The sequence below is a fragment of the Vipera berus genome (assembly GCF_964194415.1).
Source record: "Vipera berus genome assembly, chromosome: 1".
Lineage (NCBI taxonomy): Eukaryota > Metazoa > Chordata > Lepidosauria > Squamata > Viperidae > Vipera > Vipera berus.
Window position 1 is genome coordinate 123,887,006 of NC_138202.1, and position 25,165 is coordinate 123,912,170.

The 25,165-nt window shown below is 44.7% G+C and overlaps 1 protein-coding gene across 1 annotated transcript in view; it reads right to left on the minus strand.

Moving 5' to 3' along the window:
- Positions 1 to 16,550: 16,550 nt before the first annotated feature.
- The window catches only part of RUFY4 (RUN and FYVE domain containing 4), a 28,667-nt gene continuing 20,052 nt past the window's right edge, over positions 16,551 to 25,165 (minus strand). Inside the window, exons 11-12 of the mRNA XM_081324353.1 lie at positions 20,556 to 20,687; positions 16,551 to 17,903 (exon numbers count right to left, since the gene is read on the minus strand). Of these exons, the coding sequence (XP_081180479.1) occupies positions 17,801 to 17,903; positions 20,556 to 20,687 (235 nt within the window). The 3' untranslated portion in view covers positions 16,551 to 17,800. The remainder of the gene's footprint in view (positions 17,904 to 20,555; positions 20,688 to 25,165) is intronic.

Below are 25,165 nucleotides of genomic sequence, written 5' to 3' on the forward strand. Positions count from 1 at the left end.
CATAAACTTTTGAATATGCACCACGCTCTACATCCACAAAGTGACATCGACAGGTTGTACCTGCCAAGAAGAATAGGGGGCAGAGGGCTACTGCAAATCCACCAAACTGTAGAAGAAGAAAAACGAAGTTTGAATGACTATGTAAATAAAAGTACAGAAAAATTGCTGCAGGCTGTGAAAACAGAGAGCATTATAAAAATAACAGAAACAAAGGCAGAATATAAGGAAAAACGGCTGGATGATAGATTAAATAGATGGAAAACCAAAGCTTTGCATGGACAGTATTTGAAAAACATTGAAGGAAAATGTGATAACAATTTGACATGGGCATGGCTTAAGATGGGAACTATCAAGAAAGAAGGCTTAATACTGGCTGCTCAAGAACAAGCACTACAAACTAATGCCATGAAAGCGAAGATACAAAAATCTACTGACAATCCAAATTGCCGACTTTGCAACGACAAAGTTGAAACTGTTTTACATTTAATATGTGAGTGCAGCAAAATTGCACAAACTGACTACAAAGCTAGACATGACCGAGTTGCTAAACTAATCCACAGGGCATCGTGTAAAAAATACAACTTGCCTGTGTCTGAAAAGTCGTGGGAACATAGGGTGGAAAAAGTTGTTGAGAATGAGAGGGTGAAGATCTTGTCAGACTTCTGAATACAGACAGATAGCCATTTGGAACACAACACACCAGATATCGCAGTCATAGAGAACCGAAGCATACAGTTGATTGATATCGTTGTACCAGGAGATGCCAGAGTCGAAGAAAAAGAACTGAAAAAAATTACAAAATACCGCGACCTGGCCATCGAAACTGCGCGATTATGGATGAAACATGTAACAGTGATACCCATTGTCATTGGGGCACTGGGAACAATGTCCCAAAACTTTGCAAAATACATCAAGAAATTGCAGCTTCCTGCAATAACTCCAGCAAAGCTACAAAAAACTGCGCTACTTGGAACATCTTACATTTTAAGGAGATACTTGGTTGATACCTAGGATGCTGGCAGCAACCCGTGTCAACCATTAGTGCCAGTCAATTTGAGCGTTCAGTTGACTGAGTTTCATGTTTTATGAATAAAAGCTTTATATAATAATAATAATAATAATAATAATAATAATAATAATAATAATAATAATAATAATAATAATAATTATTATTATTATTATTCTTAAAAACTTCCAGTTGGAGCGCAGGTTGTTCCACTGGTTAATTGTTCTAACTGTCAGAAAATTTCTCCTTAGTTCTAGGTTGCTTCTCTCTTTGGTTAGTTTCCATTCGTTGCTTCTTGTCCTGCCTGCAGGTGCTTTGGAGAACAGCTTGAGTCCCTCTTCTTCATGGCAGCCCCTGAGATATTGGAACACTGCTATCATGTCCCCCCTCACCCTTCTCTTCATTAAACTAGACATACCCAATTCCAGCAGCCGTTCCTTATATGTTTTAGCTTCCAGTCTCCTGATCATCTTTGTTGCTCTTCTTTGTATTCTTTCTAGAGTCTCAACATCTTTTTTTTACATCGTAGTGACCAAAACTGGATGCAGTATTCCAAGTGTGGCCTTACCAAAGCATTGTAAAGTGGTATTAACACTTCACGTGATCTTGATTGATGTGAGTTAACTCTTATCTCCATTTGGTTTCTTTGGATAGAACAGGATTATTTTTGAATCCTGACCAATATGTGATTTTTCTCCTGATAACGCTATAGAATGGTGTATATATAAGTCCACATTCTCTTAAGCTCTTGGAGAAGCCCCCATATTTGAGGTTTTACATGACTTCCACATATCTTTCTTGGAGGGTGGGTGAAATTTCTCAATTTTTACACAGTCTATATTCTGTGTGGTATTTTGATTAGAGTTACTTCATTGAGCTATGAAAATTCACTAGATGGCAAGAAATAATTTGTCTGGATGACCGTTAGTTGGCAGTTTAGATGTTCATCTTTACTGCCAACTAATGGTCATCCAGTCTTTTTCAATCCAGACTTGAGTTATCTGAGCTAGAAGTGATTCTTTTCCAAGCATGATTCTCACAGAGTTTTCTTTAACAAGATTTATTGAAAAGGATACAAAATTCCAGCAATTAAACTAATTTTCCACTTAGAGCCAGACAGTATCTCTGGTGTTCTTTAGGACCACAATTGAATTGAATTGAATACTTTATTTGACCAAATGTGATTAGACACAAAAGGAATTTGTCTCCAGTGCAGAAGTTTATTTATTTATTTATTTATTTATTTATTTATTTATTTATTTATTTATTTATTTGTATACCGCCCTTCTCCCGAAGGACTCAGGGCGGTGAACAGGGCAGTACATATCAAAAGACAAAATACAAAAATTAAAAAAGATTAAACAAAATGCCCACGAATAAGTTAAAACACATTAAAAAAGTAGGTTAAAACACATTAATAAAACCCAACCCCATCCCATCAGGCCAGGCCAGCTTGTTCGAAGAGGTAAGTTTTTAGATCGTGCCGGAAGGAGCGGAGCTCAGGTGCCATCAAGAGCTCGACCGGAAGATGGTTCCATAAATCCGGCACGCCCACAGAGAACCCCCTCCCCCTTGGGGCCACCAGTCAGCATTCTTTGACCGGTGGCACCCTGAGGAGGCCCTCTCTGTGGGAGTGTACTGGGCGGAGGGAAGTTGACGCCGGCCGCAGGTGCTCCCCAAGGTATTCCAGACCCATGCCATGTAGGGCTTTGTAGGTCATTACCAACACCTTGAATCTCACCCAGAAGACAACTGGAAGCCAATGCAGCTCGCGGAGCAGAGGTGTAACATGGGAGTGTCGGGAAACTCCCAACACAACTCTCGCGGCTGCATTCTGTACCAGCTGGAGCCTCCAAGTGGTCTTCAAGGGTAGCCCCATGTAGAGAGCGTTGCAGTAGTTCAGATGAGAGGTCACGAGCGCGTGAGTGACCATACGTAAGGCATCCCGGTCTAGATAGGGCCGCAACTGGCGCACCAGGCGAACCTGGGCGAAGGCCCCCCTAGTCACAGCTACTATATGGTCTTCTAGAGAAAGCTGTGAATCTAGGAGGACTCCCAATTTGCGAGCCCTATCTATGGGGGGTAATAACTCACCCCCCATAGAGAGAGATGGGATATCCTGAATATCCCGAGATGCCAGTACGCACAGCCACTCGGTCTTGTCAGGGTTGAGTCGAAGCCTGTTCCTCCCCATCCAGACCCGAACCGCCTCCAGGCAGCGGGACATCACGTCGAGGGCATCACTGGGGTGGTTTGGGGTCGAAATGAAAAGCTGGGTATCATCAGCATACTGAAGATACCCAACTCCTAAACCACGAATGATCTCACCCAGCGGTTTCATGTAGATGTTGAACAGGAGAGGCGAGAGGACCGACCCCGAGGGACTCCACAAGCGAGAGGCCTCGCGGTCGACCTCTGCCTCCCTGCCAACACCAACTGCGAGCGTCCCAGGAGATAGGAGGAGAACCACTGAAGGACCGTGCCTCCCACTCCCAATCCCCTGAGACGCCGCAGCAAGATACCATGGTCGATGGTATCGAAAGCCGCTGAGAGGTCTAATAGTACTAGGACAGAGGAATATCCCCTGTCCCGAGCCCTCCAGAGATCATTCACCAGAGTGACCAATGCCGTCTCCATGCTGTACCCGGGCCTGAAGCCCGATTGGTATGGGTCTAGATAATCCGCTTCATCCAGAACCAGAGGAAGCTGATGCGCCACCACACTCTCAACAACCTTCGCAAGAAAGCGAAGGTTGGAGACCGGACGAAAGTTATTTAACACAGCTGGGTCCAAGGCAGGCTTCTTGAGGAGAGGTCTCACCATCGCCTCCTTCAAGGCGGCGGGGAAACTACCCTCACTCAAAGAGGCAGATATAACCGCCTGGAACCAGCCTCGTGTCCCCTCCCGGGCTGCATAAACCAGCCAGGAAGGGCACGGGTCCAATAAACATGTGGTGGAGCTCAGCCTCCCCATAATCCTGTCCACTTCCTCCGGAGTTACAGGATCGAACTCCTCCCAGATAACATTGACAAGACCACCCGTGTCCTGATCGTCCGACTCTGCCCAGTTGGAGTCCAAACCGGTCCGAATCCGAGCAATTTTATCCAACAGATGTTGACTAAACTCCTCGGCACGCCCCTGCAAGGGTTCCTCACTCACGTCCTGATTAAGGAGGGAGCGGGTCACCCTAAACAGGGCAGCCGGGCTATTATCTGCGGACGCGATAAGGGTAGCGAAGTAATTAGACCTCGCCACCCTTATTGCTGCGAGAGAAGACCTAATATGGGTTCTTAGTCGCAATCGGTCAGATTCAGATCGGCTGGACCTCCAACCGCTCTCTAGGCCCCGTCTCTGACGCTTCATCTCCCGGAGCTCCACGGAGAACCATGGAGCCCACTGGGATCTGCGCTGGGTCAGGGGCCGCAAGGGTACAACTCGGTCAAGTGCCTTCGTGGCCGTCCTTTCCCAGGCTTCCACTAAGGCATCTGCCGAGCTGTGAGCAGAGAAGGCAGGTGGGGACCCCAGCGCTGCCTGGAACCTCTCAGGGTCCATTAAGCGCCTGGGGCGGAACCATCTAGTTGGCTCAACACACCCATGGTGGGGAGTGGCAAAATGGAAGACCAGCCGCAGGAGATGATGATCGGTCCATGACAGGGGCATAACAATTGGGGAGCCCCCACCAAGATCATCTAACCACCGTCCAGATAGAAAAACCAAATCCAGGGTGTGACCTCCCACATGAGTCGGTCCATGAATTACTTGCGTCAGGTCCATGGCCGTCATGGAAGCCATGAACTCCCGAGCTAACTCGGATGATCCTCCCAGGGATGGTAGATTGAAGTCACCCAAAACCATGAGTTTGGGGAACTCAATCACCAGCCCCGAGAGGATATCGAGAAGCTTAGGCAGGGCTGCTGCTGCGTGACTAGGTGAAAGGTACACCAGCAGCAAGCCCAACTGCGCCCTAGGACCACACCTCAGTAAGTTCTCAGTGTACATGCAAAGCAACATAATCATCATCATCCATCATCATCATCATCATCATCCCAATAAGAGGGGAGAATGAAGAAGATAATAATAAGGATAAATAATGATACTACAGCCATACCACATGGGTAAATACATAACTCTTTCTCACATCATCATGTGGATAAGAGGGAAAGAGACTTTCTGTGGTGGTAACAAGGTTGTCTACAGCTGGCCAAAGGCATTTGCAGCTATGGCTGATTTAATCAAATAATAGAAGCAGCATCTTTATGTTGTACTTTAAGCTCTGTCTTTTTTGAATGTGCATATGATGTCATGTTACACATCCAAAAAATATGGGTCTTACATCACAATGGTGGGATTCTGCTTTCATCAGATTGACTGGTTTGATCCCTCTTGTAGACATCACTGCAGCTGGTTATTTATGTAATAGTACCTTGAATCTTTACTGGACTGACAACCAATTCTTACCACAGATAGAATAGCTTGCTGCAATCAAGGACTGTAATTCCCATCCCCCTTCCCACAAGCACTGAAGACTGGGACTCATAAGACTAGTCATTTCCAAGATACCCAGTCAACTGTTACCCAACAGGATTTTCTTTTTTGCAAACAAACCCTCACATCCTTCTCATATACTGTAAATGTTGATGTCACCTTTACAGCACAAATTGAAACGCACATCTTGGAAGAGTAAGGTGCTGTGATTAGCAGGATAATTTTCAAAAGAAAAAAAATCTTCCCAAGGTTTCCCCATCAGTTCTGATGACAGGTGTAGTCTGCCTTCATACAGCCAAATTTACAAATTGGTGACCATTTACAGGAGCTGTAGAATTAGAGGCACCAGATTTCTCAGCTGGAGTCCCAAGGACCACAAGGGGAAGGTGCTATATTGCCTTTGTGGCCTGAATGTCACTTCCCTAGATTTTTGAGAAATATTGCTTAACTGCAGCGCACATACACACGTGTTAAAAAGCGTGGAACAATGAATTAAAAACAACTTACCATAACTTATAAGCAATTTAGTAATAATTAATAATACATAAAAATAATATTTTAAACCATAGAATAGGCAAAACGTCATAGAATATGGAGCAAATGCAATTGCACAGGAGAACATTTGATTTCCACAAATGAGATCTCAATTTCCCCCCCCCCCCCCGATATATCCATTGAGACTGGAAAACATCTAGTTCAGACATGTCAAACACAAGGCCCGGGGGCCGGATCCGGCCCGCGAAGTGGTTTCATGCGGCCCGCAAAGCCATCCTGGAAACAGTGAGGGAACGGCCCCCACTGCCTTGGCCCCTGCCCAGAGACCCTCCTCCTGCCAGAGACCCTCAGATCTATCCCACTCCTGCCCAGGCCCCCATAGGCACCCTTGATGCAAACGATGTAGAGCTGGCCATGCCCACCCAGGAGGCCATATGCACTTTAGCCACGCCCACCCAGTAGGCCACACCCACCCAGGCCACACCCACCCAGCCCCCTGAGGGCAACCGCAATGCTGATGCGGCCCTCAATGAAATTGAGTTTGACACCCCTGATCTAGTTAAACTATCTGAAACCCTGGAGAGTGGAGATTAGTCACTACAGATGATGATGGGTTCAGTGGAGCAATGTGATCTCAAGTTGCTTCCTATGCCCCTCTGACAATACAGGATTTTATCATACCAAGCTATGTAGCTATTGCACCAGACTGCACTTTAAGGCATAGTTGTAGGAATGGTTTCCATTTTTAAAAAGTAAAGCTTTAAAAAGTATGCTGAGTATAACTTTGGGAATTCTTTCCAATCTCTTTACCAGCAACAAACAAACCTATTTACAGCGGCGGGGGGGGGGGGAGATTTAAGAAGCATGGAGAGGTCTGCATTTTTATTTATTGTACTTATATTGCCGCCCACCTCACAAATGCTCTGAGTGGTGTATAATAAAAACCATAAAATAGCAGTAGAAAAAAAACAAGTTAAAAACATGATTAAAAAGCAAGGAGGCAGCATTAGATATTACCAAAAATGGAGTCATCTCATCAATTCACCATTCCCTTGAGGTTCTAGGCTTGTTGACACAGCCAGGTTTTGACGGACTTAGAGAAGGTTGACTCTACTCTGGGTTATGTAACCTGGAGGGAGGTTATAACTAGTCACCATCATCCAAGGCATTGCCTACCTATCTGTACCATAAGGGGGGGGATGTTTTTCCCTTTACAGACCAAGTCTGATCTGGTCCATGTTTGGACTCAGTCTTTCTTTTTCCCCTACCCTGAATTTGATCCTCTTCAGTTCAATTTTTGGAGAGGTGTTCAGTATGGTGTTGATAGATGAACACTCTTGCCCCCACCCCCTTTCCAACATTCCATTACAGGGCTTTTCAACCAGTGGTACGAGTACCACCTGTGGTACATTGGCACCTGGCAGGTGGTATGTGACCATCCTAGAAAAGTGGTAGTGGGGGAGGGGAATGAGCTGAACTGGTGGCAGCACCGCACAAACCTGAGCGAGAGATACCTGGAGCCGCAGGGCTGTCAGGGCACAGCAGAAGCGCCAGGATCAGCGCTTCTTCAGAGCTGTCAAGGCTCAGCGAAAATGCCAGGATCAGTGCCAGGCTCCAGCTGGAGCTCGGCGCTGATCCTGGCACTTCTGCTGAGCCCAGAGGAAGCACCAATCAGCTGGAATGTTGCAGCATCTCCAGGGTCTTGTGATTTACATTCAGATGCTTGGCAACTGATTCATAAAGTATTTATAACAGTCACAGTGTCCCAGGGTCATGTGAAGTGACCAAAACCTGCTGCAACCACCCAGGAGATGGGGGGAAATAAAAACCAAACACCCCCACACCACACCGCCGCCTGCCAATCCTCAACAGAAATGCTCACAAAAATGAAAACCTCGGACAGGAGGAAGAACACTGCCGGGTGGGCAGGCAGGTGTCTTACTCGGCTGTGGCTTGGGGGGCACTTTTTTCAGTGCCATTGTAACTTCAAACAGTCACTAAGTGAACTGTTGTAAGTCGAGGACTACCTGTACTTCATCGCTTTTTTCCTTTTTTTTTTTTTGGTCATCAAGTTTTTGACACCTTGCTGGGCGACTGGTGGTACTCGGATGTTGCCATATCCTAAAAGTGGTACAATGTGTGAAAAGGTTGAAAAGCCCTGTTCTATTAGGTTGTAAAGCATAAAAAGAGGCATAGTTAGAACAGTTTCAGCAACCTCCCTAATTTGGCACTTCTTGTTCTGCTGGGTATATAACAGACCAAACTGTACTCCTAGTGTATTTGGGAGGACCCAGTTGGAGAAGTCAATTGTGGAAGGCTTAAAATTATCCTCAATTTTTCTGACATATTTTACTACACTAATGGAATAGAATTGGGCTCCAACAATCCATATAACCATGGCACCAAAGAATTAAAGTTAGAATTGCACTTCCATCTATTAGTTGTCCAGAGTTTTGTAGCCATGATCTGGTAGTCATTTCAAAGAATGAGGCAGCAAGAAGCACATTCAGACTTGCAAGATTCTGTTACTAGAGGTGTTATACAAACAACAACAACAACCAAAACCAAAAAGAACTGATCTATCTTGTAAGGATGTTGTGTGACAAAGGAATGGCCTCAAGGGACTAGAGGCAGAGCTGCTACCAAAAGAAAAATCAGATAAAAGAAACCCGAGTCTGGGGCTGTCAGCCCTCTCAGGTAAACCATTTCATTTCATTTCATTTTATTAAATTTATATGCCGCCCTTCTCCCTGAGGACTCAGGGTGGCTCATAACAATAAAAATTAAAAAAACATAGAGTAAAAAAATTTAAAAGAGAATTAAACAATAAATACAAAATTACAAAACAATTTAACCCAGTATAAGCCTAATTAAAAATCGTAGTCAGTCTTCAGGTCAACGGCGGAAGGACCGAAGGTCAGGGGCCATCCGCAGCTCTGGAGGCAGTTCATTCCAGAGGGTCGGCGTGCCCACAAAGAAGGCTCTCCCCCTGGGGGTCGCCAGCCGGCATTGCCTGGCTGACGGCACCCTGAGGAGGCCGACTCTGTGGGAGCGAACTGGGCGATGGGAGGTTGACAATGGCAGCAGGTGGTCTCGCAAGTACCCCGGGCCTAAGCCATGTAGGGCTTTAAAGGTTATTACCTGCACCTTGAATCGCACTTGGAGGGTAACCGGAAGCCAATGCAGCTCATGCAGTAGTGGTGTAACATGGGAATACCGAGATACTCCCATAAGCACCCGTGTGGCCGCATTTTGCACCAGTTGAAGCCTCCGGGTGCTTTTCAAGGGCAGCCCCATGAAAGAGCATTGCAGTAATCCAGGCGAGAAGTGACAAGGGCGTGGGTAACCGTTTCATAGGGCATCTTGGTCCAAAAAGGGGCGCAACTGGCGCACTAGGCGAACCTGTGCGAAGTGCCCCCTTGTCACAGCTGTTAGATGATCTTCCAAATTAAGCCATGAATCCAGGAGGACACCCAAGTTGCAATCCCTTTCTGAGGGGGGCAATATCTCCCCCCCCATCAAAAGAGATGGAACTTGTTGGACAATACGAGATGCCAGTATCCACAGCCACTTGGTCTTGGAGGGGTTAAGCCTGAGCCTGTTCCTTCCCATCCAGACCCGCACCGCCTCCAGGCACCAGGACATCACGTCAAGGGCATCACTGGGTTGACTCGGGGTGGAGATGAACAACTGGGTATCATCCACATATTGGTGATACCTCACCCCAAAGCCATGATCTCACCCAGCAGCTTCATATAGATGTTAAACAGGAGGGGGGAGAGAACCGACCCCTGAGGCACCCCACAAGTGAGGGGCCTTGGGGTAGATCTCTGTCCCCCTGCCAATACAAACTGCGAGCGGCCCAAGACATTGGAGGAGAACCACCGTAAAACAGTGCCTCCCACTCCCAACCCCTCGAGCCATCACAGCAGGATACCGTGGTCAATGGTATCAAAAGCCGCTGAGAGGTCAAGTAGGACCAGGACAGAGGAACAGCCCCTGTCCCGGTCCCGCCAGAGATCATCCACCAGTGCGACCAATGCCATTTCCGTACTGTAGCCGGGTCTGAAACCAGACTGGTATGGGTCCAGGTAGTCCGCTTCATCCAGGAATTGTGGGAGCTGATGCACCACAACACTCTCAACAACCTTCGCTACAAAGCGAAGGTTGGAGACAGGACAGTAGTTATTCAACAAGGCCGGGTCCAGAGCAGGCTTCTTGAGGAGGGGCCTCACCACCGCCTCTTTTAAGGTGGAGGGGAAGACACCCTCCATCAAAGAAGCATTAACAACTGCCTGGATCCAGCCCCCTGTCACCTCCCAGGCAGCCGAAACCAGCCACGAGGGACATGGGTCCAGTAAACAAGTTGTAGTGCTCAGTCTATGCATGATCCTGTCCACATCATCCAGAGTCACAGGGTCAAAATCACCCCAAATGGTATGATCAAGACCTGCCCTCTCCACTCCGCCGGATTCCGCCCAGTCAGAGTCCAAGCCAGTCTGGATCTGAGCAATTTTGTCCTGCAGATACTGTGCAAATTCCTCAGCCCTACCCTGCATGGGGTCATCCCTCAGTCCCTGATTAAACAGGGAGCGGGTCACTCTAAACAGGGCGGCTGGGCGGTTATCTGCGGACGCAATGAGAGCGGAAAAGTAAACACGCTTTGTCACTTCCATTGCCACTAGGTAAGACTTAAGATAAGTTCTTAGCTGTGTTTGATCAGATTCGGATCTGCTGGACCTCCAACAGCTCTCTAGGTGTCTTTTCCGGTGCTTCATCTCCCAGAGCTCCTTGGTAAACCAGGGGGCCACCCGGGGTCTGCGCCGGGTCAGAGGCCACAAAGGCACAACTCGATCCAAGGCCCCAGCAGCCGCCCTCTCCCAGGCTTCTACTAGGGCCTCGGCAGAGACGTGGGCAGGGGAAGCAGGAAATGTCCCAAGCTCTGTCTGAAACCTTTCAGGGTCCATCAGGTGCCTGGGGCGGAACCACCTGGTCAGTTCCACCTCCCAGCGGCAGGAGGTAGCGTACTGAAAGTCTAGCCAGAGAAGAAAATGATCGGACCATGACAGGGGTTGGATGATTAAATCCCCCTACCCAGATCATTAATCCACTGCCCAGAGATAAAACCCAAGTTGAGTGTGTGCCCTCCATTATGGGTCGGGTCCTGAATTATTTGAGTCAGGTCCATGGCCGTCATGGAAGCCATGAACTCCCAGGCCAACTCAGATGCCTCACCCATGGAAGGCAGATTGAAATCCCCCAGAACTATAAGCCTGGGGAACTCAATCGCCAACCCGGACAAGACATCGAGAAGCTTGGGCAGGACCGATGACATGCAGCTGGGAGACAGGTACGTGATCAATAGGCCCAACTGAACTCCAGGACCCCACTTCAAAAGGAGAGACTCACACCCACCTATCTGAGGGACAGTGGCCACTTGCAGACAAAGACTCTCCCTAATAATAACCGCCACCCCCCCGTCCCTGCCCTGGGCCCACGGCTGGTGAAGCACCCGGAAACCTGGTGGGCATAATTCTGAGAGAGGGACACCCCCCTCTTGGCCCAACCAGGTCTCCGTGATGCAAGCCAGGTCCATGTTCTCCTCCTCAATAAGATCCTATATGAGGGGAGCCTTGTTCAACATGGACCTGGTGTTGATATAGACCAACCTGAGCCCAGGTTCCTGTAATCCTATGCCCCCAGGGGAGCGAGAAGAGCAATGAGGGTGGGAACAAGCCACCGCTTGAAGACAGCGGTGGCCCGTTCCCCGATTACGATAAAGCCCTCTGCTCCCACACTCTCTGCCCCTCCCAATCATTGTCGGGATAGAAAGACCCTCCTCACTCGGAGCGGCATCCATTCCCAAACCCCTACTCCCCCCCATGACCATCCAATGGTATGGACTGTTGTCCGGGTTGAACTCCCCCAAGTTCATTCCGGATCCCTTGGACCTCTCCCCTCCCGGATCCCCTTAAAATGTTGTTTAAAAATCTTAGTAAAAATCCCCTCAGGTTCCTCTTTGCGGCATGCCATCTCTCGGGGTCCCACAACCTGTCATTGAGGAAGATCTTCCGTAAAACAGATGGACGCTCCTGCGACAGGGGGGAATCTCGCAGCGAGTAAAGTTCTGCTGCAGTGTAAGCTGGCATACAAAAGGGAAACGGTCACATCAGACAATGAAGGGTGCCAGCAGATGGAATCAACAAAAAAGTTCAGTCAGCCTGTGGCAAATCCCAAAGCCAAAATCATGGCAACGATCGATGGCGGCGACAGCAGAAGCCATAATAAAGGTGGCCAAGGTGCAACCTGATGACAATAACGGCGCCCCATTGCGGCAGACCCAAAACAACGGGTTCAGCCACGACAGCAAGAACAGCTGCAGCCTCCGTGGTGGCAAAAAAAGGGGGGGGGAGGAGGTGAGCACAATAGCAGGCACCATGGCAACAGCAACAGTAGGCACCATAGCCGCAGTAATAGTGCCACAAGGTCCACTGCATCCGTAGAGCCAAGCTCGCCGAGTGGCGGAGGGGGGGAACCACGATATCAAAAGCCCCTTTCCCCGACCCCCCCTGCCACAGCCCAGGTCCCATAGCCAAACGTACAAGCAGTGTTTGGCTCCAGTTCCAGTTCAATTCGACTCAACTCCATTCGCAGTTGAGTCGGTCGGCCCTGCCCAGCCGCCGGCGTCTTCTCACCGGTGTGTGTGTTTGGATGGCCGGCTTCTCCTCCTCCGTCCTCTGCCATTTCCAGGCATATCCCGACGGGGGAGGGTGCTAACGCTCCACCGATAGTTCAGCTGACTGGATGGGAACCAAACGATGGTAAAAAAAAGTCCCATGGCCACCCAACAAAGCCAAAATCCGTTCCTCCCTAGCAACTCAGAAACAGCAGACAGCCATCAAGGTCATGTGCAGTTGAACCAGACAGGAAACACAATTAAATGAACCAATTCTACTTTATTGTAAGATTACATTATCAGAATCTTGCAAGTCTGAAGTCACAAACTTCCCATTTCCACTTGATGAATTGCATAATTGATTAGGGCAGGTGTTTCCTAAGTTTCTTTCTCTGACTATTAAATGACTGCAGGCACTTGCCTCTGTTATTTGACTGTTTCCTAGGCAGCAGCTCCACCTCTTTCTCCAAGGTCACTCATATATTCCATTACACTGGCAAAACAGTAACCTTAGATAAGTTCCTTGTTAGATCATACAATGATAAAGTGGGGGAGGGGGATGCAGATTGAGACTTCCAAGATTCTGTTACTACAATTTTACAATAAAAGAATTCCTGACTTATATAATATCTGGTCTCTCTTGCAGCTTTGATCACAATCTTTTCAAGTCTGAATGTGCTCCCCCCTCTTCACTTTATCTTCATGTGGGCCAGAGAGTGGCCTATCTTAGATATTTTCTCATTATTTTCTTGGCTCAGTCTCAAACCCTGCTAACCTGATCATTGCTTTGGCAATGTTTGTTCCTTTAAGGGCATTCCCTTTGCCCTCTATATTATTTTTCCATTTATTGGCTTAGCTCAGTGGTAGGCAACCTTGGCTCTTTTATGACTCGAGGACTCCTTGGCTGGCTCAGGAATTCTGGGAGTTGAAGTCCACGAGTCTTAAAAGAGCCAAGGTTGCCTACCCCTGGCTTAGCTAATCACCTGATGCTAACTCAGACTCAGGGGGATTTCCTTCTAAGAAGACAACACATCTTCCACTTGTCTGATAGGCACCCGATGGATTGGAGTGCAACTTTCCATATCTCCCAGGGTATTTACAACACACAAATGCAGTTGCCTCATATTTATCTAATTTAGCAACTAAGATTTTTTTCAGTGACATCCTTGGTATGTTTACCCACGTAACCCTTCTTGGATTCAGACATTGTGCTTCCCTTCCAGTAGCTGTTGGTAGCCTCTTACTTAAGAGACCAAGAAGCTTCTGCAATGACCCTAGGAACCTGCAGAGGGAACAAACAGTTGGCTAAGAACTTAACACTATTGCACTTAGTTGCTTAATTGCCCAGTTAGACAAGAAAAAGCCAGATAAAAGGATGCAATGAATGCATATTTTCTTTCTTGCAGAAACTGTTGAGTAACAATTACAATCGGTTTGAGGATTGATTTTCACCCTGTTTTATACAGCTCTATTTCTTCCTCTGGTGACTTTCAAAGGGAGAATAAAGAAACTGGCGGTTTAGGTACTGATGGATTCTAACCTCCATCAGTCCTAATCACTAGACTGATAATTAGAGACTTAGTAGGTGTTGGAATCAAACTCCAGCAACATCTATTTTTTTATTACCGGTAGTTTTATTCATGTACAACATAAAATGTGAAAATACAAAAGCGAATAGTAGGGGATAACAATAGAAAAAGGGAAAACAAAAAAGGTGTGAAGAAAGGGAGGGGAAGAAACAAAAGGCATTGACTTCCGACTCTTTTGCAGTAAAATCAGACATTAAAATAAAACCTCAACTTTTTACTTTTCTATAGTAATATGCACTAGCCATTTCTGCATCGTCAAATCAGTCTAAGTGATAAAACCCAAAATCATAGTATCATTTTTTTTCCACCTCAAGCACAAAGTCCAGAAGTGGTTTCCAAGTAGAAACGAAAGCACTTATGTTCTTTTCTTTTATCAGCATAGTCAGTTTGGCCCTCTCTGCTAATTCCATCAGCTTTTGTAACCATTTGTCCATGGTAGGAATCGACTCCAGCAACATCTGGAGCACGGGTGTCAAACTCGCCATGTCATGTGACGTGTCGCGATGTATTGCAACTGTTTTTGCATTGCTGGAGCTAGGGTGGGTGTGGCCTCAGTATGATGCAACCGGCCCACAGGCTGGCAATTTGACACCCCTGATCTAGAGTCTTAGATTCCAGATCCCAATCCTTATGGCAGTTGGATCTTCGCCAATGGAAATCTTTAGCTGATGATTTCTGCACATCCAGCCATTGTTAAAAGGCAGAAGGCTGATGTTTTCCTTCTAGAACTTTCAGCAATGGGTACTGTTATGTATCCAGGTGCAGGCATCTGCATAGCAGCGGCCACTAGGGGGCGTTGGCCTGGACGGTTTTGGCGGGAAACCCAGTTTCAGCGGGAAACCTAGGACCAACCCCATTGGCTAGCCGCCTACCTGGCCAGGTATATAAGGAGGCCAGGTAGCCCTTGTTCTTCAGTACGCACCCCCCCCACAATAAAGAGCTGGACACGTACTCTGGCTGGCGTCTCTTCCTTGCGTCGGACCCACTACATTACAGGTACAATGCAAAATTCATAACTGAAATATTAAACAATAAATCAGGGAATAACATCACATTCCATCAAGAGGGCAGAGGGGGTCAGTTTTAGGGCAGCTGTTCCAGCAAGGCGTGACAAAGGGAAAACAAATTGGAGGGACTGCTTTTGTTACTAAGAGATCCAATATCTTTGTGTTCTCTTTTTCTCTCATTTATCACATGGCAATGTTAAGTCCCATCAGGCTTCCTAAAGTATTTTGATGTGAACATTACGAGAACTGCACTGTACTTTGGACAGCTAAGGAATTTGTTTTTTTGCAATCTCCCTCTTTACATCTTTCCTTTTGTATCATTCTGTTTTAATGTAAATCTAGACAGGGATTGATGGTTTTTAAAAGAACACAAGCTGATTGGGAAGAGGGTTTGTGAACACACGTGAAGGTTCCAGTCATGAGAGCTTTAAGATGCATTTCTTATACTTTTTATAGGTGAAAATCAAGTTTCCCTTCATCTACTCCGAAGTATAGTATTAGTCTGTGTAATTTTGGTATGGTATCGATAAATACTGTTAAATAAAAATTTGCTGCTGGTTCAAAGAGTCAAAGAACTTGGATTTTAACTTCAGGACATTGTAAAAAAAAGAGAGAGAGAGAATTCAATTGTGCCCAGTTAGCCTCAACTGTATCTTACCTGGGCTTCAACTGATGTATTAGATTTGGGAGTAGATTCTACTGTACAAAAACATCTTTTGAATCTAGAAGGTATTTTTTAAATGTCCAATTAAATGTTCATGTTCTTTAGTGCAGTTTTATGTGGGGGCTAGCTGATTGCAATTTGGTTTGTTGTTGCTTATTACTGCCTTTTTATCATTGCATAGATATAATTATATGAAAATGAAAATGACATTGTTTAACTTCATTGTGCTATCATGGGAAAACCTGGATTTTTTTTTGAACTGTTTGATCTCCCAGTCATTAATCCCAGGCCAGAAAACAGATGCTAGAGGCAAATCATGTTTCATCTCCCTCTTTCTCACTTCTCACTTCCAAATTATTTAACCAACTGTGTCTGAAGTCCTAGATTAATGTATTGCTTGTCATAGAAGGGCGATGGGCTGGTAAACAAGGCTCAATGGTCTACAAAGTCACATTTATCCAATAGAAAGCAATGCTTGAATAATGGGCCACCTTATGAGAATATGGAGAGCAGGATTAACGTTAATCTTTTTCAGTGCTGTTGGAATAACTTTCCCACTATTTCTAAAATGGCTCATATGAAACAACCTAAAATATAAATGTTATCTGAATTTACAACACACCGGCCAAGTGATTTTCATTAAATTTTATTTCTTAAATACATAGCCTATTTCATAGCAACTACATAACTACACCTGTATACAATTGTATACAGGTTTCTCCTGAGCAAGAACGTTTCAATCTGTATTCCAGTGTGATAAGCCAGGAATGCAACCAAATTACAGTTCCCAGAGCTAATGATAATATCTCCCCCTCCACCAGAATAAACATATAATGTACAAATTGCTAACACAATAATTATTCAGAGTGGGACTCTTCCCTAGCCACAATTCCCCTAGTTCATTTTCCCAAATGTGTAAGCATTCTAACTCTGAACTAATAATTTAAATATCTGCTAAATTTACAACCAGTTCCCATAAGTTGATGTCTTCCAGGTCATGCATTAGATATATGTCCCACAACACTAGGCCAATATGGTTCTTGCTGATGAAGATTTGTAATCCAGCTAAATCTTAATAGCACCAAGTTTTGGAGACTGAAGCAAAACTTTTTCATAGGCTATTTGAGAATCTGACTGTTTTTTCCTAAACAGATTTGTTCTGGAATGATGACAGAGGACAACTTGGGAAGATTGGCAGTGTATGTCAGCATCATTTGAGTGGTCCCTGAATGGGACAGAGCAAAAAGTAGGGATTGGAAGAAACTCTGCAGTGGCTAAAACATTCATTTGTATTCTCTCTTCTGTCTTTTCATCTTAGCACTACTGTTCTGAAGTGAGGATAGAGTGCTTACCATGAGATCATTCCCTTCCACATTCCCTTTTTTTCTTTCTATATATGCAGAGTGCTGATTCTATACTGGAAGAAATTAATTCAGTCTCCTCCATGCCTCTATTGTATTTCTTCAAGTAACTGGCCAACATCTCTCTCCATTACTTAGCCCGGATCAAATGCCGTGTGGCTTCCAAATGGTTTGATATTTTATTGCTTATGTGAGCAGGTTGGGGGAATATATATCCCTGCAAGGGCTGAAGGCAGGTTGGCTTCATATCTCATTGGCACACCAATTAAAACAAACAAGTAATAGCACTGCATCATTTTAAAAACAGGGGATGCTCCACACCACTTCTGAGTTTTTTGTTCAGGGTCAGTTTCAATCCAAACAGAGATAGGTAGTTCTCTTTTATCACCTCAAGAGTTCCTTTGCTTTTTTTTCTTCTGGATCTGATATCTCAAATCCACTCATAGCCAGGATGCAAGCAGGTACCTGAGCTTGCAATGAGGCTGAATAGCATGGGATAACTGGATGAGAGCAAGGGTCATGTGCTCTGACCATTTCTCTTCTGGTAGCATGCTGTGCAGTAGCGCTCCTTGTGCCCCCTGCTCACTGAACAAGCATGACACACAGTGTTCTGGCACCACCTATGGGAGTGGGAGAGAAAGAAAACAGGAGATCACTTTTTATTCATGCCCAAATTTAATGACCTGATTCCTAGCCCATCTCTGTCTGATCTGAAGGGAATTATACAGTCACGGCTGAATGTTCAGCTTCATCAGTAATGCTGCCTAATTACTCTAACTCACACAGTAGCAATGAGAAGCACAATTTAATCTTGTGTCTTGGTTCACACTATTCCCAATGAAATTTATATACCAATGCAGAAGGCAGCCATTATCTCCCTGGGAAGCAGGCCATAACCAAGAAAAGCCTAATGCAACGGATCACCTTAGCTTACCTTAAAAAGCATGAACCTCTGTAAATATCAAATATATAAACATTGAAGAGCCCTGCCAGATCATGCAAAGTTTTTCCAGATACCAATTGAGGCCCACGAGCCAGGTTTGTGTTCCTAGTAACTAACATCCTGCCAACAATAATACCAAATATACCAATAATCAAGGTATAAAGTATAGTTATTATAACCACAAGATATTGAGAAACCCATCTTATTAGTTTGTCTAATTCTCTTTTAAAACCCATGCACATCACAACTACTGATAGCAAATAAGACAATTTAACTGGTATCCTGTGTCCTAAATCTTGTGTCAATCATCTTAATTGAGTAACCGTAGGACTTAGTATTATGAGAGGGGATGAATGTGCCATTTCACATCTCTACATCATGTAATCTTCCTTCACAGGTGAGCAACTCATAACCTCTTCTTTTTAGTTGACCCGTAGCTGCATCTTCTCCAAAGCAGAAATACAGTGTTCTTTGGAGATGCAGAGAACAGAACTGGGTATCACACTGCAAGCATGGATGCACCACAGATTTGTGCAGAAGCTGTGCAATATCAGCATTTTCCTTTTTTTTATCCCTTCCCCAGGGATCCTCAATACAGAATTTACAATTTTACAGTAGCCAAATACTGAGTAAATGTTTTATTTGAACTACCCAAGCACAGGTCTACCATCAGACAGCCATGGACCTGGGCTGATTAGCACAGCTGGCAAAGGAACAATAAAGTGTACTGTAAAAGTACATCACAGATGGAAAAGTCTGTGGGACCATGATTAAACAAATAGGATGGCACCACAGCTGTCCCACCTTCTGAGAGCCTCTGCAAAAGATGTAGTATGCAAATAATATTGTGGTATGGGAAAGCCCAGCTGTTTAAAGGTCAACCCTCTCTGTTTTTATCTCCCGAGATATTTCTTATCACACTTGTTTTCTCTGCTTACGAAAATGGCAACATCATATTTAAGGTTTAGACTTCCTTTTTCTGCTGCTTACTGGAAAAGGATGGCCAGCCTCCTGAACCGTAGAAAATGCCAAATGCAGTGGTAGCTGAGCAACGTAAATAAGAGCCAGAAACCCCAGAGTGGAGCTTCCATCTCTTTTACCAAGTAAATTCAGACCAATACTATTCCCCTCACCTCGTAAACTGGATCAGGAGCACAACACCAGAGATAGTTGCATTAGCACTTTCCATAGTGCACTTTCCTCATTCCCTCGTTTCTCTCCCTCCAAGGGCTGTAACCCATTAGCGACCTTCCCTAAACTGACGGCCTTGAAATGTTTTGCTTCAAACCTAATATTAGCGAAGCAGGAGAAGGGCAGTTTTAATCCAAAAATATACTGGGCAATTCTGAGGAAAGCTACTTTCCCCCCCCCCCCCCCGGTTCACTATACTGTGCAAATCTGAAAACCAAGAAAACCAAGCCCCAGTTCATCCAGTCCCACCAAGGGGGTGGGTGGGGGGAAGGGAAGATGAACTCTCTACTAAGGCCAGGCACTTGAGGACATAGTTCTTGTCAGAATCCATTTATATCCCATTCATAAAACTCTATCTGTATGTTCTAAAATATTACATCCCTCACTGGATTCTGCCATTCCCAAGGAGGAGAAGAAAAGATGTTAATTGGCTATCCTTATCCATTTGTTGCATTTATTTCAGCCTGCCTGGAGGCCCTCATTAGACCAGGGGAAGAACCTTTGAACTGAGAAGAACAAAGAAAGCGGGGAGGGGGGGAGAGATCTGGTTTGTATCTTCTCTGAAAGGGAGGAAGTAAATGTCGCAAAGGCATGGAAGATTTCTTCTCCCATGGAAGGTTTTGACACCTGAACTTTTTAACTGATCCGGGACTGACCAAATGGACTGAAGGGAGGGGATTTTCACTCAGGGACAATTTAAAAGTACCAATCTGTAACACAGTTTCAAATCCTGTCTAGTATTTCCACTAACAATCATGTTTTAGTAAAAGCTCCTTCTTGGACAAATTCTGGTTCCAAGAGTTCTTTCTTTCCTAAGACGTGGATTGGGGTGGGTCCTGACAATTCTCAAGCATTGATCAACTGCAATAAGGAAATCACATTCACTGGGTCTGTCAGTCTAGTGGAGAAGGAATCTTTCTCTGAAAACCTATGTTTCCCCGCCCCCCCTAAGCTCTGGGACGGATTGTGGGATGCTCACTTAGAGTTCAATATCTGTTTTGATTGTGGTATGCTTGTTCCCACGTTATATTTACTTTACAGCCATTTGTAGGTATTGTATCTGGGTAACATCTCCAGTAGTCAGAACTGGGCAGTCTTATAAATCAAAATGAGAAACAGATGTAAATAAATACATCACCTGCACTGGTATCGGCGTGACATAAGCTTGAACTCTTTTTTGCACTGAGAACACAACCCTGTGTTCTGAGGAACTACATTCACAACTGGCACAGTGATACCTTCCGTCTTCTGCCACAAAGCATCCTTCTCCCTAAAATACAGAAAGCAAATACTCTTGAGTTACTTCAAAATACTTCTTGGCAGTTTTTGTCCCTCTTAGGCATTTGTATTTGGCTTATTTGGTCCCAATGCTGTTACTCTTTCTGAAGTCCCACAGTGGTTGGAGGTTTTAGAAGAATTAACCGTAACTTCCTTTTTAGAGGAAGTTGATGAAATTCATTTAGATGACCTCTGGCATAAGAAACCCGAATATCCTGTCATGGTAAACCAAAGGAAGGTAATTTTATACAGCAGCTAATTTGTTTTTTTTTATGTTAAAATGATTACAACAAAAGGTTTGTGTCATGGTTCTGACAAATGAGACCAAATAAATCAGAACTCCGAGGCAGAAAAGTTTATTGGATATACAGCATCGGCACGGTTAAAAGTGAAACCACATCTCTATTTTCCCCTTCCCTTTTACCTCTGTTAATTCTCTATCACCAATATATCAAGTTGCATAAGGTACTCAGGGACAGTGAATATGTCACCAGCTGGGACCCTGAAATCTGAACTGGTTTGGCAAAATTGGTCATTCATTACTATAGAGCACCTGGCTGAAAACAGTTTCATACAATACAACTGGCCTGTCAGCAGATATTGTCCTCTGTCAGTACAAAATGACATCAATTTGATCTTCACAGGTCAAAACACAGGTTGGACTATGAATGTATCTGTGCAAGGAAAGCACCAATTGCTATAACTCTCTTCAAAAGAGAGTTCTCATGGGCCTCCATTTCAGAGAGACCAATAGGAAAGGCAATACAATCTCTCTTAACAGACCAAAAAGAAAATTACCATAAAAATGCTTGGAAGTAATTAACAGCAGCTACAAGATCAAATGACTGCCACCTTCTGGAGAGCAGTTACATTGAGAACATAGTCTGCAGTCTTTCAAAATGAATGCTACATTTCAGTGGCCCCAGGGAGTCACACCTTCATGGCCTTTACTAAAGGAAAACATCTCTCTGTCCCTTCTCTTTTTAAATGGATACTGATCATCTCGCCCTTATCATCTCCTCCTAACTTGGTTCAGAGATACATTAACAGTTTAACCAGCCAAAATCTGAAAGGTACCAAGAGGTAAATCTATTCCCCAAAGCTGATTAAAAACAATTCTGTTTAAAGGCTGGCGAGTTTACCCTCACTTTCCCCTTTTTTTGAATTAGCTCAGATTCCTAATTATTGGCTATCATTTTTCTCATCTTCAAGAACACAGTAGTAGCAAAGATGAGCTGGCTAATTATCATCTAACTGGGATCTGAATTGCTATTTGTAAAACCAATGCCAGGTACAGTGGAGGCCTACCTCTGTGATAGTGCAGGGAAAAGAACAGGAAAAAAAGGATAGCCTACTACAAGGTGGCTGGACTCAGTTATAAAGGCAACGAGTACACACCACTGGAAAGTTTGAAGGATCAGTTTAGGGGCAGATTGTCATGGAGAAAAATCTATCTATGCGTTCATTAAAAGTCAATGCTGGCCTGATGGGATATAATCAGTTATAATCAGTGTCATATATCTAAACCTGTAATCAAGGTATTTGTAATAGAAACAATTACATTCATTGTCTGGATGACAAATAAGCAGGCCATCTGCTCTATAGTGGATAATGGCCTTGTACTGTGTCATATGATGGAAAAACATGCCACAGGATCTAAATGGGCTCTATTTGCTGTTTTCATTGGCTTCCCATCAGGTTTCTTACTCTATATCTAGGGTAAAATTATGGTGCAAGTATTCGGGTTCATCAATAGAGAATGTACAGGAAAAATTTAAATCTGACCCTAAGAGAATGAAGGTTCAAGACACACTGGGAAATAAGGCAGTATGAAAACACTGAAGACAAAGGGGGTAAGCTGACTGAATTGTCTTCCTTTGCATTACTCACCAGATTTGCCCATATACATATGGAGTAGAGAAATAAGGAGTTAAGATGTGCTGCAAAATGGAAGGAAGTTTGCCTGCAGAAGTAAGTTAAATTGGATGCTAAGAATCTGATTGCACAGGTCTGTAAGGGGAAGAAGTCAGAAGCGAAGCTACAAGATCTATAGGGCAATGTTTCTCAACCTTGGCAACTTTAAGATATGTGGACTTCAATTTCTAGAATTTCTTAGCCAGTAAGGCTTGCTACGGAATTCTGGGAGTTGAAGTCCCCAGGTCTTAAAGTTGCCAAAGTTGAGAAATGCTGCTATAGAAACATAATAGATAGATGAATAGATAGATAGATAGATAGATAGATAGATAGATAGATAGATAGATAGATAGATAGATAGATAGATAAGCTTTATTGTTATTTTTTTACCATGGGCACAATTCGCACACATTAAAAATGAAATTTAGTTGCTGGTTCTTAAAGTGTACACATACAAAATAGTAAATGAAAGGAGAGATTGGATAAGAAATCACATATTGCTTGTTGGACAGTGGAGATTAAGTAAGGAAATTAGACTTAGAGCACTCTAGAAAACAGGGATTCTATCCCAAAAAATTAAAAAGGCAAAAAAATCAAAATTTGGATGAGTAGGGAAAAATTGGGGAACTGTAGATGCAAGACAGACTTGGACAGATGCACGCAGAACAGGTGCACAGGGGAGGAAGAGAGCTGAAGAAACTTAGCCTGGAAGTGTGGCTAGGAAAAAAAAGAAATAGCCAATAGGAGGAGGCTTAATGTAGCAACAAAAGGGACGCGGTGGCTCAGTGGGTTAGGACGCTGAGCTTGTTGATTAGATGGTTGGCAGTTTGGCGGGTCGAATCCCGAGTGCCGCGTAACAGAGTGAGCGCCTGTTACTCGTCCCAGCTTCTGCCAACCTAGGAGTTCGAAAGTATGTAAAAATGCAAGTAGAAAAATAGGGACCACTACGGTGGGAAGGTAACAGCGTTCCGTGTGCCTTTGGCGTCTAGTCATGCCGGCCACATGACCACGGAGACGTCCTCGGACAAACGCTGACTGTTCGGCTTTGAAATGGAGATGAGCACCGGCCCCTAGAGTTGGAAACGACTAGCACGCCTGTGTGGGGGAACCTTTACCTTACCTTTTACCTAATGTAGCAACACTTTTGAGTTAAGGGAGAGGGAGTTTACTTCTTACTGATGAGTAAGAAGTAAAAGAGAGAAATCACTTTGCCCAACTGGATTCCACTGCATGTAGTTTGCAAGTCAAGAAATTTAACTGAGGTATAAGAATAGAGAGGAAGAAAAACAGGCTGGATTCAGATAAGCCAGATGGAAAGACGAGATCCAGTAGACAGTATAAAGAAGAGAGTGAAGGGATCTGTTGTATGAAACATGCTCTGTGGTCATTTTTACTAGGGAAGCAGTACAGTAGGTTTCAATATGTCCTGTACTTTTGAGGTACGGTACATCTTTAAGGGAAAAAAAGTCTCCTTTTGTCTCTGAGCAAGCCAGCACGCAGGGAGAGTCATTCCACCGAATTCAATTGTTTCCTATTATTGAAATGTTTTTCTTGTACTGGGTTAATAGTTCCTGTATATTGTTTTCTTAACACAAGTAGTATAATAATAAACCTTTATTGTCAAAGTACATTCTCGTGTACATTGAGATTAGCTGAGCCTCTCCCCGTGCTCCCTCCCCCCAACACACAGTGACAACAAACCCACCATCCTACCACACCATGTGAACCAACTACACCACACACCGGCCTCCCAAGTCAATTCTGTATACGTTCACAGAGATTATATCCCATTCAAAAGCCTAACAGCCCACGGATAAAAGCTGTTTTTCAGCCTGTTGGTACGGCTGGCTATACTCCTATATCTCCCACCTGATGGTAGGAGAGTAAAGATATACCGTCCAGGGTGTGAGTCATCCCTGACAATTTTCCTCACTCTTCCCAGGCAACGAGCCCTGGCGATGTCATCCAGTGGTGTCAGGGGACAGCCCACAATGTCTTGTGCTGTGCTCACTACCCTCTGTAATACTTTCCTGTCCGCGGCTGTCAGACCAGCATACCAAACCACAATACCATACGAGAGGACGCTCTCTATAGTAGACCGGTAAAAGAGGGTCATTAGCCGTTGTTCTACCCTGTTCTTCCGCAAGACCCTGAGAAAGTGAAGCCTCCGTTGGGCCTTTCTAGCCACCTAGGTTGCGTTAACTTTCCAGGTCAGATCTTCACAGAGGTAGACTCCCAGAAATTTAAAGGAGGAAACTCTCTCCACACAGTCCTCCCTGATGTAAAGTGGGGCAAGTTCCTCCTTTTTTCTCCGGAAGTGTAACACCATCTCTTTCGTCTTGCCAATGTTTAGGTGCAAGTTGTTGTTACTACACCATATGGATAGTTTTTGTACCTCTGCCCTGTATGCTGTCTCATCCCCACCTGTAATAAGACCCACCACAGTTGTATCATCTGCGAACTTGATTGTCGCAGTGGATGGGTCAGATGATACACAATCTATGTGTATAAAGAGTACAGGTAGGGGCTAAAGCTGTAAAGCTGGTCATGTGTCTG